The sequence below is a fragment of the Lepisma saccharinum genome, chromosome 14 (assembly GCF_977018435.1).
Source record: "Lepisma saccharinum chromosome 14, izLepSacc3.1, whole genome shotgun sequence".
Classification (NCBI taxonomy): Eukaryota; Metazoa; Arthropoda; class Insecta; order Zygentoma; family Lepismatidae; genus Lepisma; species Lepisma saccharinum.
This window is the reverse complement of record NC_139242.1, coordinates 53,525,293-53,540,932: the sequence shown is the minus strand read 5'-3', so window position 1 is coordinate 53,540,932 and position 15,640 is coordinate 53,525,293. Positions and strand designations below refer to the sequence as shown.

The 15,640-nt window shown below is 38.9% G+C and overlaps 1 protein-coding gene across 3 annotated transcripts in view; it reads left to right on the top strand.

Moving 5' to 3' along the window:
• The window catches only part of LOC145998888 (mitochondrial adenyl nucleotide antiporter SCaMC-like), a 100,921-nt gene that overhangs the window by 46,459 nt on the left and 38,822 nt on the right, over nucleotides 1-15,640 (top strand). The window contains exon 1 of one of the 3 annotated variants that reach the window (XM_083135604.1): nucleotides 14,827-15,165. The exons of the other annotated variants lie outside the window; for them this stretch is intronic. Coding sequence (XP_082991730.1) covers nucleotides 15,061-15,165 — 105 coding nt within the window. The 5' untranslated portion in view covers nucleotides 14,827-15,060. Of the gene's footprint in view, nucleotides 1-14,826; nucleotides 15,166-15,640 lie in introns of those variants that run through there. 3 annotated transcript variants of the gene reach the window in all.

Genomic DNA, 15,640 nt, shown 5'->3' with positions numbered 1-15,640 from the left:
AACATCTTAAGCCACAAAGGTTAATGTAAATATTTCGTAAGATACTTATATTGGAGGCTATTTAAAATTGAAATAATTTGTAACCGTTTATGAATGACAGTTCATATGACAGAACAGTAAAACCTCGTTAATCCGGACTAATGGGGCGGATAAGTTGACCGGTTTAACAAAAGTCCGGACTTCGGATTAACTGAAATAACCTAAAAGAACAGTAGAAAGTGCAATAAAACTCCGACACGTTTATTAAGGTGTATTTAAAGGGCATAGGCCTAAATACACTATACAGTACAGTACAAAGTCTGCGGGAAACAGAATTTCATCAGTGGTTGACTGCATTTTCTTTGGGAAGTTCTCTTGTTGACTTCTAGCCACTTTCAAAACCTTGCATTCTGCCTTTTTTCCTTTTGCCTGTCCGGATTAACGCGGTTTTACTGTAGTTGTACAGCAACAGTTTGAACGTATCGCTCTTTATTAATATCTTCATCACCACCATTGTTTTTACTGAGGATATTTGTAGTTAAAGAAGGGGGTGCATTTTACTGATGTGTGCGTGCAATGTTGCTCAGCATGAATGTGGCCAAGAAAGCTATCGACCACCTCGACGTCTGAAATTATTCTACCCCTCTCCGATATGCATTTAACTAATCCAATGGACAAGGAAAATGTCGTATCACGTGGACAGGTAAGGGATCTTGCATGCCGGAAGGAAATTATACCGGTTGCTGCCTCGACCTGAGCATGAATCTTTGTCACTAAGCAATTTCATATAACCATTGTTTATCTTCTTTGTCGTGCTACTGCTCATCAAGAAAACGCAGCATGGAAGAGTTGGCAACACTGCTCGGAGGGGCCTTTCCCTTCTCTATCTCTCGAACGCGTGAAAGTAGAGTCGGATAAAGTTAAGTCTCTTATCGCTTTTCATGTAGTTTCCATATTGCAAACAATGCACCGATCGCCTTTTGTTGCGGTGTCGCTGCATTTGTGCTGTGTCTGCCCTGAATAGCCCAGTCGATGATTTTCTCCTCGTTTCCTCCCAACTGCAGGAAACTGCACCAACGGACCCAATAAACTCTGCTTCGGACCTTGAGTGTGAAGAGAAAGGTGCTTGAGGGAGAGAGTGACAGATGCCTTGTAGATGAGAAAACACGTTGTGATTATGACACATGGGGCATGCTTTCCCAACGTTTTCACTCTACCGTATAAAACCAGGAGTCAGTGTGTCTCCGTTATCTAGCAGTTGTAGTGTGCATTTGCGAAACCGAGGGTGCATGTGTTTTATTCTATTGTGTCGTATATCATTCCTCGTCACAGCGATTATTGGAGATAAAAAAGCGACGTAATGCAAAAATTCAAACGCAACAGCTAGGCTCTTCGGTATAAAGCATTTAAGTCAAAAATGAAAATTTACACCAGTTTTTTTATTGTTCTTTTAGCAAACATGACAGCCATGAAATACATGTTAGATCATCACTGTTAAGAATTATTTCATATGCCCAATATAAAATTATACTGATAATGTTTTCGTTAATTGATTCAGTGGGACTTAAAAGCAACAAAAAATCGAAGTTTGCAACTTATGTGCCTTTTCCCACAACACCCTTGATATGTTTTTCTCCTTATGCCTTTGACGTAACAGTCTATCGAACAATCGTATTAAAAAAATGTCATGTTTGGAATGCACGAGAAGAATATGTTCTCCCTATAAGTAGAATTGATTTAGTATTTCTATTCCGCCGTTAATAATGTGATAAATAACCGACTTCTGTGACGGTTAGCACAGCACCGCTACGAGTCCAGGGGTCCCGGGTTCGAATCCCGTCCTGGGCATGGGTGTTCTTTGTGAATGTTCCTTCATCGTATAATCACTCACGCTCATCTTCGCGATTTGCCAAAAGTGGCAGAAAAGCGAAGCAAAATAACCCAAATCAATCAAACAATCAAAATACAAAGAAAAATTTCGAAGTCTTACAAGTAGCACTGACAATTTAAAATTAATCTAAAATGCCTGACGACACTTCTCTGGTCTCGTTGGAATTGACTTCATGGCTCAGATCGAAAACAAAATAAAACAAGAAACCCATAAAGTTGAAACAATAAGGTACATGAGAGATACATAATCAACTGGCATAATTCAGTTGAGCATGATTCCAAGAGTAGGAGTCCAGTAAGAATTACATTACGAGGAAATAATATAAGGTCCTGATATTCTCATGCATCGCTCCTCACTCCCATGTATCGTTTATCTTTTCGTCGACTTATTTCATTCACCATATATTTATATACAATATATTATTTTCGAATAACGCTCAATTTGAAAATTGAACATTATCTGCACAGTTTTGAAACGATTTGAAATTGCCATTTGTCACTATTTTTAATAATTTAATCCAGTTGCGATTTTATGAAGCTTGAGGCCCTTTAATTGTGAACCCAAAACGTTATCATCATAACTTGTGCACTTACAAATGATTTTATACTTATCATGACTGGCCTAAACTTTAAGCACCCCCAAATGAAATCATGAATACACCATTGATATAAACACAAAATGGTGGAAATTTCAGACATGTTGTTTTCTCAAATCGACCCGTTACAACATCAAATAAGTATTCATGCTTCAGGGAGAGACAGAGAGAGAAAAATTATGTAAGATAGAGAGATATAAAAGATGGGAAGGGAAGACTGTTCATTCAAAGTTAAACATTCTAATCGATCATCTTGGTTACAAACAGCCTATCACCTCACACTTTCACAGTTCACGACAGCAAGTTCTAAATCACCCTAGAAGAAATTATAAATTGCATACCAAATTATATGCAAAACCTTACGAAAGCAACATTTATCCGGCTGCCTATGCATTATATTTTCATGGAAGCGAACATATTCTTTGCGCTGTTATAGCGAGCAAATTTAACAAACGATTGCTACAGACCTTTTGTCCTTGTAAGCATAACGAGTGCAGTTTCCTTGAAGAAAGTGTGTGCTCACTTCTATCAGTCACGAGTTGTGTACAAAGTCGTCATACAGGAATGGATTGACTAGGTACACACGAGTAAGAATAATCAACATTGAAAGTGGACAATTTTCACAGTGAAGAAGAAAAGGTTGTTAAAACCAGTAAAATGCCTTCAACGCCAACATTGGCTATCGCTGATATCAGTGTTTTTATTGTGCAAGATCCAGAGGTGTTAGTTTTCTGCGTCGTCTTTCTTTGATAAGGGAGGACAGAAGTGTTAACCGGATCATGTAAATACGCAAGTTGTGAAGTCCAAATTACGAAGTTTCCTGGGAACTTTGTACATTTGATGTAATAAATCATCGTTCGATTCATTTACGTGAAGATATATATATTTTTAAGACGATACGGTATTGTTTCTGATTGGTTAAGTAAAGTCGATTTTTTTTACACGTGTGGCAATCGAACTTCGTACCTGGAAGTGTTCATGGAACAGACAAGGTGCAAAATGCACATGATTACACATTTTTTTTAGTCTTGCGCACACATATGTTGGCAACATACAACAGGAATGAAAGTATGTTTTCCTTGCAGTTTGTATGATACAAAAGAAATGAGGACACGCTTCAGAACTATTATAATATTCTTTGCCTGCTTACAACCAGGAACTTTCCACAGAAGGATAATGACGGGCCAATACTAAAAGCTTGACTAACTGATAATGATGGGCAGATTGGAGTGGAGGTTGTGCATGCCTTTCAAATCAATATTGCACTGTTTACATCTGGTCCTCCCCAATGGCGTATTGGTAACGTCGTCGCCTTGTAATCAAGGGTTCCCGGGGTCGATATCACGTGGAGGCAGATAGTAGTTCGGACCCTACCTTAAACTGTATACCCAGTCCCGATTACCCTATTTGTGCATAACATGGAGATGAAACAAAATCTTAAATATTGTTTACATCAATTTATCTGTCACTCTATAGTGAGAATGATGAAATATATTACTTGGGTTGCCATAAATGATTGTGCCTTTTACCAATGTAAATATTTATTTTAAACTAAACGCTACTCCATGGATCAATAGACCCCTGAGTGCCAGAACCTGAAAAGCGGCTTTTTCATAGGGTGACGAGCAAGTCAGCGCGTCGAGTCCCATCGCCGCTGTTTTCTTGCTTTCCAGATCAGATCCCGCTACTGCTCTTTTCAAGTAGAACCCAAATTGTCCTCACCATGATGGGCCAACACCGATGTTGTGGGAGCTCCTCGGGAATTGAACCTAGGACCGCTCTCACCTTTGGTGTGAGCGTAATCATTTGATTACTAGGGATCCCTAATTACGGCATTTTTTTTTAAAAAAAAATGCCGTAACAAATACACAGAGAGAGAGAGAGGGGGGGGGGGGTTGGCGACGTAGGTAGTCTCCCCGATGTTGTTGTAAATCCGGTCTTAAACTGTACACCCAGTCCAAATCATTATATCTGAGCATAAAACGAGTTTTTTTTTACACCTAAGTGAAAATATTTATTGGGAGGGTGTTGAAGGAAAATGAGAACTTCAAACTCAAGGAGTGTTTTTTGAGGGGGCAACACTATTATGGGGAGAAATATGCCTTCTTTGCACCCCCTAGACAAAATTACCTTGCTTGTCCCTCCCTGGGGGAAAAAATCCTGCAGATGTCCATGTTGCGCATGCAATAAGACCACTTTTAAAAAATTATCTCTTCTCTCTGGGTTAACTTCTGTCATTTGTTGTTAGGTATTGCTTCACATTTTCAATCCTTAGTTATTGCATTATTAACTTTGTGTTTTATTCATGAATGTGTGTTAACCGGCTAACTTTGACATTCTCAAACCCAAACTTTATAGCCTAATTGTGACAACGTAAATATTTTATCTGTCCATATCCTGGACGAATCAATCGAGAATGTGTTGTTAGTGTTTTGAAATGTGCTGGTAGAGCTTCAGATAAAATCCGGTTGAAATTCTAAAGGTCATGGGTTAACTAATATCAAGTGGGGAGACACGTCACGGAAGGCAAGTGGAAGGCAGCAACTTTCCGTGCGATTTGAAACTAGTTCAATGCTTCGAGTGTTGCCTTTTGGCCTGCGCTCTTAAGCAGAGGGTAACAGAGCGAACAGTCTTCGTGAGCTGTCTAAATCTCAGACACGAGAGTTCGTCTTTGGTCTGGATTGACGCACATGCATCGAGTGGCATAATTCTGCATTATGTTTGCCTTACTGTGACGTAGTCGTGACGTTTGCAGTCTCTTCACTATCAAGGCCATCGACAACATTTTTCTCTTTTTACAGGAAGAGGCTAGCAAAGTCTGTCTGAACCCAAAACGATGGTTAGCTCCATAATAGCGCTTTAATTCGAATTTCTGTCATTCCTATGACGAACATATAACGTTCACTTTTCAGAAAGGACTGTACTCCTTAATATGATGAGAATTTCGATGTTCGACGTCCACGTGTGGTTAGTTATTACGAGCAAATCCAGAAGTGACCAAGATATTATACGATTGTATTAGAGTCGCCCATGATACGAGACTGGTCTGCCTCGTAAAATGCCTTCTCGTCTCATGTCTCGAAAATATTGGTTTGGACACTTAATGTCGCCTCCTCACAGTGAGCGTATCCTGCTTTGTTATATTATCTTCATTATTGTTACAAGGGCGCCGACTTTCCACAATTTCTATGGGTGCAAATCAATGGCGGTTAGATCTGTAATTATCAAGTATTGTATACTTTAAACAACTTACATGCACAATGATTGCAAGAGGCAATGATATTATCAACACGTTACTAAAAGAAAATACCACATTCATACAAATTAAAATGAAAAAATCTGCATAAATGCAAATAATTTTAATTGTATTGCAGAAATAACTAAGCAAGGATTTTGTTGTGAAGAGAAACTACAAAATGACTAACTTTATGTACCAAATAATAATAATAATAATCATGACATGTTAACTTTCAATATAAAACACATTCCTTCTTACGTCATTTGCACTTCTGAATTTGTTTGCAATTTTGGTAATGTCAATATTTTTAGTCATTTCTTTATGAACATGCAAAATTGCCAAATCATTCAATATTTTTTGGGTCATTGTTGACCGCAAAATCGTTTTCAATCGTCTAAGTGCTGAAAATGACCGCTCAGAGGTACAAGATGTAACAGGTATAATTAAAATCACCCGTACAAACTTCACAAATTCTGTGAGCATTTCACGCATTTTACCACTGTTTTCTCTACTTAAAATATTTGTAATGTCTGACAAGTTGGCCACTTTTTGTTTGTTCGTTCTGCACACATCTAGAAACATGTCCCTGTGCAATGTTAGCTTGTCTTTATCAAAGTCTGTCCCATCTCAATGTTTTAATTGCTTATTTTTTTTGATAATGGCACGTGAGAAATATTTATTTTATTTTGTTCTTATCAAACTAAAAATCTTGTGGGTGCGGCTCGAGCCCCGGAGCACCCACGTAGTCGGCGCGCATGTATTGTTATTATTATTATAAGTATAGCAACGATTTAAAGTTTCCATCAGCTAAAATTGATTTGTTCCTGAATTCCTTATCCATATAAAGTTTGGCGCCCACTGATGCGGAAGATAGGGAAGCGACAGACGCTATGGGAACATCAATGAGAAAATTGCATGTAATCAAGTGCAAGCTCCCCCAGTAGGATGGAAGCAAAGTAGAAGTTTTGTTTTAAGTCCATTTTATGCACATGAAGGATAATCGAGACTGGACCTACAGTTTAAAGTGGATTCCGAACCACTATGTGACTCCGCAGGGTGTCGATCCCGGGACCTCTTTATTACAAGACGACGACGGATGGGAGGCCTGCTGGGCGGAACGGAATTCTTCTCTTGTAAAGAATACTCGCAGACTAGAAAGGGAGATTTTTCGCTTCCGGATGTAATAGTGCTTTACAGACACTGAAAATAACAATTTTCTGTATTGTTAATGTTTTTGTATGTTAAGTCAGAACTTATCTTTTTATCATAAAGGAAGAAGACGTTATTGAAATGTGAAATGAAACATACATATTATAATGTAATCTTGGAGAGCCGCTTTCCCTGAACATAGTGCCGGACCCTGTGGCCTAGTGGTTAGCACATCGCGTTGCGACGCCAAAGGTCCCGGGTTCGAATCCCGCTCGGGCTTGGTTGTTTGTGAATGTCCACTCATCCCCATCTTCGCAAATTAGCCAAAAGGCACAAAACGCGAAGTATAATAAATTAAATCAATCAATCAATCAATCCCTGAACATAGTACTATGCATTTTTGTAATTACTGGATTATCTGCAAAGGGAACACACACAAAAATCAAGTGTGAAAGAATAGGGTGCATTTGATGCATCTGACTTTTCAGGGTTTTGCTCGAAACTACAGACGGGGGAAGTTGTTGCTTTCAAATCCAATCCGTGGCACTTCAGCATTACACACAGTCTTACTGGTGAGACTTCCGAAGGAACTCTAGGACGAGGTTAAAACTTCCGCCTCTTCCTTCCGCAACAGATCGCCAAGTGGAGCGGAGCCGAAGGGAGGAGAACGGAACTCTCGAAACTTCCTCAGGAGAAGAATTTGGCCGCAGTCATTTCGCTTCGCCTCGCTTTCACCTTAATGGGCGTCTATAAATATCTCGATACGAAACAACGATTAACGCTGTAGTATCTCTTCTTTCGTATTTTAGCTTTACCTCTTAAGATCGATGAACTAATATTATACGTGTGAGAATGGTGAAATGTAGGAATAAACAGTGAAGCAACTGAAATATAAAATGAAACTGATTTTATTTTAATAAACTTACCTAGTTATCAGAAAATAACATATTAAAGAAAGCACGAGATGATCAGCTGTTATGACTAAGCTGTTTATTTATATGCATGTCAACAATTAAAAAATAATTTAAAAGCAAAAACACGGGAGGGGAACCAAAACGTTGTACAAAAACGATAATCAACGTCGCAAACTAAAGATTAAAAAGGAAGAAGAAAAATCTAGCTCTTTGACTCATAATATTTGTCCCTGATTTGTTTTTGCTCTTCTCGTTGTGACGTAACAGGCTAAAGGTTACAATTTTACGTTTCGTCTCAAAAATCCTTGTTTAAGCTTTGTATCTTTGCAGATAAGGTTTCATTCTGCGTAACGGTTGTGACGTTGTTCCTTGGAAAAGGGGGAGGGGATGTAAATCGTACATACATGGTAAAAAGAAACGTGATTCTGTGAATTACGGCATATTGGTTTTGCGCAGTCAGGTTTTACACGTGAAATCAACAAACTTCTTTACCTTGGAAGGTGATCGTATTGCAGATTCGTGCGTCTGTGCTTATCACCACATGACCTTCAGAAATTATTATCGCATTGTGATGTACAGGGGCGGCGAAAGGGGGTGCGAATGGGTACTTGCGCACCCCTTAATTTCTTCAGCATCCCTTTTTCAAAACATATTTTCAACCGAATACACCATTATCTTACGGTGTCATATTACATTACGACTTATAAAACTGTGTCATCACATCGATCATGGAATGTTAGATATTGAAACGAGACCGTTATCTTTGCATGCAGCAGGCAAATTAGCTTTCCTGTACTGGGGGTGTGTCTGCAATGATATTATAACCGGCTGTTGTCTTTCTTTCGTCAGCATTGTTGTTAAGAATAGTTTCTTCTTTTGTAAGACACAATAGTATGTCACTGGCCTGCCTTGAACAAGGTTTGTTCGTTTCAAATTACAAAACATGTGATTGTTGTGATCATAGCAAATAAAATGAAACATCACCCTTCAGTTCCATTGGCATATTTTCACAGAAGCCTATAAAACGTTGATTGGTAGTTGATGTAATGCATGCTTCATGTTATATATATTTTCAACCAGGCACGTATCCAGGAATTGCTTTTGGGAGGGCTGAACACCATCTTTTTAAGGGATATAGATAGATAGAACCTCACAATTGTATGTTTAAGGCCAGTAGTGGACACTGGGTTCCAAAAACGGGGTTGGGGGTTGCAAAGAAAGTTTACTTTCTCTTGGTAGACAAGGCCATAGTGTGGAGGCAAAAAAAATGGCGAGCATCTATCCCCTAAATCGTCGCCTCTGTTTGAGCCTGCCGTTTAAATCAGAACGTGAAATCGGAACGTTTTTTACCAGTCGATTCCTCTGTTTCCATGCATTAACATTATTTGCCGGAAGCATCTCAGTATGCGTGTTTGTCCATTTCTTCTCATCAGAAATCAAAACATCTATGGTGTCTTTTGAGTGTTTTTACGAAGCTGTTACACATGCACGGGATGGACAATCCACTCGACAATGCGAGTTTCAAAATGTGGGCTGCGAACTGGACGCAGAAAGCTCGAATATTTATCTCTGATTCGAGCCTGGACACCACTAATGTGTCTTGTCCTCCCATGTTTGCATCTCTTATCAAAGCCAAAACCCACCAAATTGTTCATATTCAGGCCTAAGCTCTCGCAATTGTTCAAAATTGTCTGTCACAGCTTCCGCAGTCTTGTCATATATCGGCACGAAACAAAGGAAGTCTTCTAGAATACAGCTGGATCGCGAAATAATTAAACAGTGAAAACCCTTCCGTTCCAAACACATTTAATGTTTCGTCTCCCAATATGACCAAATGCTTACTCATTTATCTCCAGTGTCGTGCCCAAGGGAGGGTTGGTGGGGTCATAACCTCATTTGAGCAAGTATTCCTAAAAAAAAAAAAAAAAAGAACGCCAAAGACAGGAAAAGATGGCAAAATGAGGACTGACCGCAAAAAATAGTATGCGTAACCCCCTCATAATATCCCCATTATATTCTAGAACATTCCGCAGATAAATCGATTCGTTAATATTGCCAGTAGTTCGACTCCTTCTCTTATTCAAGAACGTTCCCTTTCGAATTTTCCAGAGATTAAAAATTACAGCGAATTATCCTACTTGTGGCGCTACCTTTTGTTATATTCAAGAAGCCAAGTACCTAATTTTATCTAGTGTGGACTGAAAAATATCCTGGCTCGAGTCCCCTGATCCCCACCTTGGATACGAGCTATTAACATTAACAGGGTTATAGATTCTCCACCTTGTCTCGATAATTATTTCTCTCAAATTATCATCACATTATTATTTAAGAAGCCAAAAACCTAATTTCATCTAGCGTAAACTGAAAGAGGGCTCGAGCCCCCTGATCTCCACCTTGGATAAGTGCTGTTAACAATAATATATCCTAAGAGCGATAGTCACGGACATTTCTGGCTTGTAATGATCCAGTTGAAAGGTTTGACTGAATTAGGTTATTTTATTTCGCTTTTCTGCCACTTTTAGCTAATCGCGACCCTGAGCAAGAGTGATGATATGATGCAATTGATGAAGAGACACTCAAAATGCCCAGGCCTTGATTCGAACCAGCGACCCTTGGCGTCGTAGCGTGCTGAACTAAGCACTCCCCGCGGAATTCGGTAATTCAATTAAAAGGCAGCTACGCTGGTGCAACTGGTGTACATGAATTTGAATGCATGACTCCCCTTGTGAAAAAGCCACATCAACACCTGAAGTGGAGGTGAGGGGAAGTGTGGTCGAGCCTTCGAGCATATCTGGGAGAAAGAGGGGTGCTTTGCGAAACTTTTGCTAGCTGGGGCATACCCTACTCCCCTGCGTACCTTCTCACTTCGAGCACTGAGCCGCCTGCTCCAACTAGAACACTACAATGATGCAGTAAATATCCTAGATAACGTCCAGTGGCTAACCTTACCGCATTGTAGTCAAAAGGTCATGGTTTCTTTCCCTGGTGGAGGATATAGCGATTCTCTTTTCCACTTTAAACTGTAGGTTCAGAGCCGACATAAAACGGGCGTAAAATATTTGTCAGTTCCATAGATGGACACAGGGACAGTATGAACTGATGAGCCGCCAGTGCAAGCAAGACCTTCTAGTCGTTAATCCCAAGATTTACCGACAGATGGCAGACATCCATCTCGCGCTCGATAAATGTTTGTTGCTATGTGGACGATATGGACAATGATAAAGACAAGACTTAAAACAGGGGGGTTTAATACAAGGGGAAGAACCACAGAACAAAAACTGGAAGAATAAAGAAGACTAAGAACATATAAAGATGGCCGTAGAGGTTATATTGTAACTCTCCTAGGCCATTGTACTAAAATCGAGTTTCCATATGTACAGTGGGATCCATGAGTATTACCTTGCAAATTGTTCATCACCATGTTCGTGCACTTTATTTGACCCAATAACAGCTTCAAGAATAAAAGAAAACTCAAAACAAGCTGTTGACAACTTCTTCACCAGCATACATAAAAATCCATGGCTTAAAAACACACAGGATGTAAGAGAAAATTTAATGAAAATAGTCATGGACAATTTGCACGGTAATAATACTCATGGATCCCACTGTACAGTTACTTCATCTAAGAAGCTTACCTTTCGAGATTCATTTGTTTGTCAGAAGGATTACGCAAGAAAGATGTGGACGGATTTTGCTGAAACGATAGACTACCGTCCAAAGTGAAAAGGACGAAGATTAATCTAATAGATTAGATCCTAGAATTAAAAAAATAAATCTTTTCATCATTGAGAGATAAGCTAGAAATTGATATCTACACAAAATTCATTTCAATATTTGGATAAATAAACAATATTTTATTAGCAAGAAACCTATTGGAGTAGATAAACTTCCCTGAATTCAAAGTATGATTACGTCATAAGTGATGAATTGATACATACAGTGACTTTCTTCTCGCCACAATATTAGTGCTGATTAAATGGAAGCGCAACCATTTGCTTTAATTCGCAAGTTGGAAGGGTTCAAGAAACAAATTTATGGCAAATAGCGATTCTCAGAGTGTTGCCAACTCCTGAAACCAGAAGTTACTAGCCACGCAATTTGACTGAAAATTTATCAAACTGAAAAGTATCTGAAGTGCATGTTATTTGTCCTCCATAATTGACAGTGTCAATTTTCCTCACTTTCAATAACTCCTTTAAGATGCCAATTCCTCTTCCCTTTGTAGTTAGTTATATATCCCAAAGAGGGAAACTTTTATTTCTGTGTGGAGAAGGAGCCACTCTTTTCCACGTAGTTCATCCTAGAAACTGCATTCTTGGATGTTACCTGGGCTCTATGGGGTATGTATTTTGTGTTCTACATGATTATCCTTTCGCTAATTTAATATAATCACTATTCATCCTCATCGTTACGATTAGCCAAAATTGGCAGAAAAACAACGTCTAATGAAATAAAGTACAAGTTAATTTTATTTAGTTTAATAAAATGAATTTTAATGAAATTGTTAGTGTGGAAATTAATACATTTTATTTAATATCGAATTTCTGCCACTTTTGGCTAATCTCGACGATGGGGATGAATGGTGATGAGGTGAAATGGATGAAGGGACAAGCAGAACCATGTATGGGCGACACAACACAACCCTTATCCGTGAATCCAGACGCCAGAGCCTCGTTAGTCTGCAAAATACAGTCCAGGGTATACTGCGTGAAAGAGAGGTTGGCTTTTTGGTACCCTCACCGAAGGACACCCCTTACAACTCAATTGGTGAATTCAAGTAAGACAGTGTAAACGCAAAAAATGAAGCTATCCTCTGTGCCATGCCATGAAGGGACACAGGACCCCAATGAAGGTGATGTTATCAGCGCCACGCTTCGGCCGCCTTTACCTTGCAGGGTTCTCCATAGACATCAATTGATTTGAGAGGGTGTCTACCAGTCAAGAAATTATGTTTGTGGTCGAGAATTTTTGCTATTGTTTTTTACAGTATAGTGAATTTTTATTGTTATATACCTGTAGTGGAATTTGATAAAATTGAATATTTGGAAATCTGAAATTTATTGAGTTGTGGTTAATATTTTTCACTTTGTTTCGTAAGAATACATTGGTATGCGTGAAGTTTTGTAAAAGTATTAAATGAAGTAATGTGGCTCTTCACCATCCAAGATGAAGTCTGAAGCATTCACTTTTACGTGCATTACAAATTGAAGCAAGTCTAAATCTCCTGTTAAAGTCCAGCCTCAGTTTTCATCTTCATAGGCCTTGTGGTAGGGGGTTGTCTCTTTTCTTAATTTCCAACTATAAGTGGGAGGGGGGCGATTAATTAAATGTTAATAAAAAGAAAATGGTCAAAGAAAAGTGAAGGAATTTTGGATTTATAATTTTGGTAGAGGTTGGGTGAGCCCTAGAGACACCTTCTGAAGAGACATTGGGGAAAGACCGCGAGGTCACCAGATCCAACGAAAGCTCTTTCTCGATTGGCTTTTCCTCTTCAATAGACAATGACTGGTGACAAATCACAACTAAAATATAGTTTAGGGAGTGGGAAAACACAGTAATTATCCTGGTCACATAGATACTTCCGCCAGCGCCTCTTTACCCATCACTACTTCGTGCAAATTTATGACGAAACTGCTTGTAATACCCTTCCGACGTAATTGGGAACAGGAAATATTACATATTTTGAAACCGTTTATGTAGCCAGTATAGAACTGGCTCGATGGCCAAGTGATCGTCGCACCATCTCGCCATCGAAAGTTCCGGGTTCAGGTCCATAGTTTGAGCATGATCATTTATTTAGCAGTTTGGATGAGCAACAAACATTTAACTTGCCAGGATGTTTTTTTTAAATAACTGTTACATTTTTACATTTTAAAAATCATAAAAATCACTATTTCAGGTCACAGGAAGTTTAACAAAACCTCCCTTAGTTTGTAAATTTTAATAAACCTGACAATTTGAGGAAAGGGGAAAGTAACCCTCCTTGCCCCCGCCGAGTTACGCATATAGGCACGTATCTAAAAATATATTTGTGAAAGATTCCTTGCGCGCTATCCATGTGTCTCGCATATAGGAATAATAATGACATATTATTGCTACTAATATTTTAATTTTTATTGATAATAATTATTACATGAAAAAGTAAATGCATTCCATAAAAATAGGCTAATATAATTCAGCCTTGTTTCCAAATTAAAAAACACTAAGTTGTTGACCAAGGCAGTTTATTAAGATGTAAAAAACACTTAACATGTAACGTTTCAACCCTAAAGAAAAAGAAGAAGAAAGAAAGGCAAGCAAACATCATCTCATTCATTCATTTATCATTAATCTTATTCATTGCTTCTTTTTTTTAGTTCGGCGAGGAAGACCCTGATACAGGGTTGAAACGTTACATGTTAAGTGTTTTTACATCTTAATAAACTGCCTTGGTCAGCAACTTAGTGTTTTTTTTTTTAAAAAAATAGGGATATAACGACATTATCTAGTCTATTTCTACTTAAGACTACAACTACAATTTTTATGTAAAAAGCTATTCTACGGAGGAAAATAGTGTAAAAATAAAATTAAAACAAGATTTATAGCAAAGATTATTTCCAACGTATGAAAAATGAAGTGTTATTATTATGCGTTAATTTATATACAAACTCAATACAAAACTAATAAATTGCAATGGAATCCTATCTTCATGTAAGTTCGGCAGAAATATAAACTTCCTATTCAACAGCAATCAACATACGAATGTTTGGTTTTAGTGCTGAAACACCCATGTTAATTTTATCAATCAAAAAATAGTTTGTATCACCCCCCTGGGGAAGGTTTCTGGCCCCCTGCACCCCCTTTCTAAATACGTCATTGTTATTATTGTTAGCAATCGCTCAAACGTTCCAAATTTGTTTTGAAAAATAACACATTCAGTGTAAGGGGATGCGAGTTAGCAACGTGGATTCAATGATGGGACAGCTGTGGAGGCGGGGAAAGCAGTTGGCAACATCGCGACGTGGTTAGACACTAGCGCCGGTGATGGATCATTCTGGAACTAACACCACTGTCGTTCGGTCTCGCCGGTTATAGCCAGCCGACCTTGAGTTTCTAGACCTGGGAGAACGGTCCGAGAGTGTAAAGGTCGATTGTCGCTCATTCAGTGAGCGGTACTCGGTCGTGCTTGTCGTGCAGTAAGTTACATAGGAGACATAACCTGAACGTGGAGGCAGTGAGTCTTTCCGATCCAAGTGAACCATTTTCTGTGTGTTACCCCCTCGGTGCATTCTCGTCATATCGACACGGCTACGAAATGGAGCAAGAATTCGCAGGTAATGCCTCGATGGCCGCAGCAGGCTGTGAAGTGTGTGATTTTTGCCGGGCAGTTGTGGATCTCGTTTACAGGAAACTGAACAGGGTAAGGACTTTCAAAGATGTTTTACCTCACCACCACCGTACTTGCTGGACTCGTGGGGATATGTGTGCATTTCACGGTGGTAGCTTTTCGACTGACATCCCCTTCTAATCTCTTTGTGGTGGTGGGTAGGTATACGGAATCCGGGTTTACTATTTTTCTACACTTTCTTGTCTTTATAACAGTATTTTCCTCTTACTAACAAGTGCAAGGGCATGATCTTCACTAAAATGTATTGCTGTGACGAGTCCAAAAGTACGTCTTTCCTCTAAAAAAGCATGCAATTTTCTTGCTATTTTGAACAATTCAAGAACGAATTATTTTTCGCATGATTGGTGATGGTTTACTTACGCTTTCTGAAGATCCTGGTAGCATTGTTTTCGCTAGTGAAAGTTGACAGCTGCGTGTTCTGGAAAAATCCGGAAGTAAGCGACTGGCGTTCTTGGAATTCGGGAGGTAAAAGCTCCTCGTTGTGGGC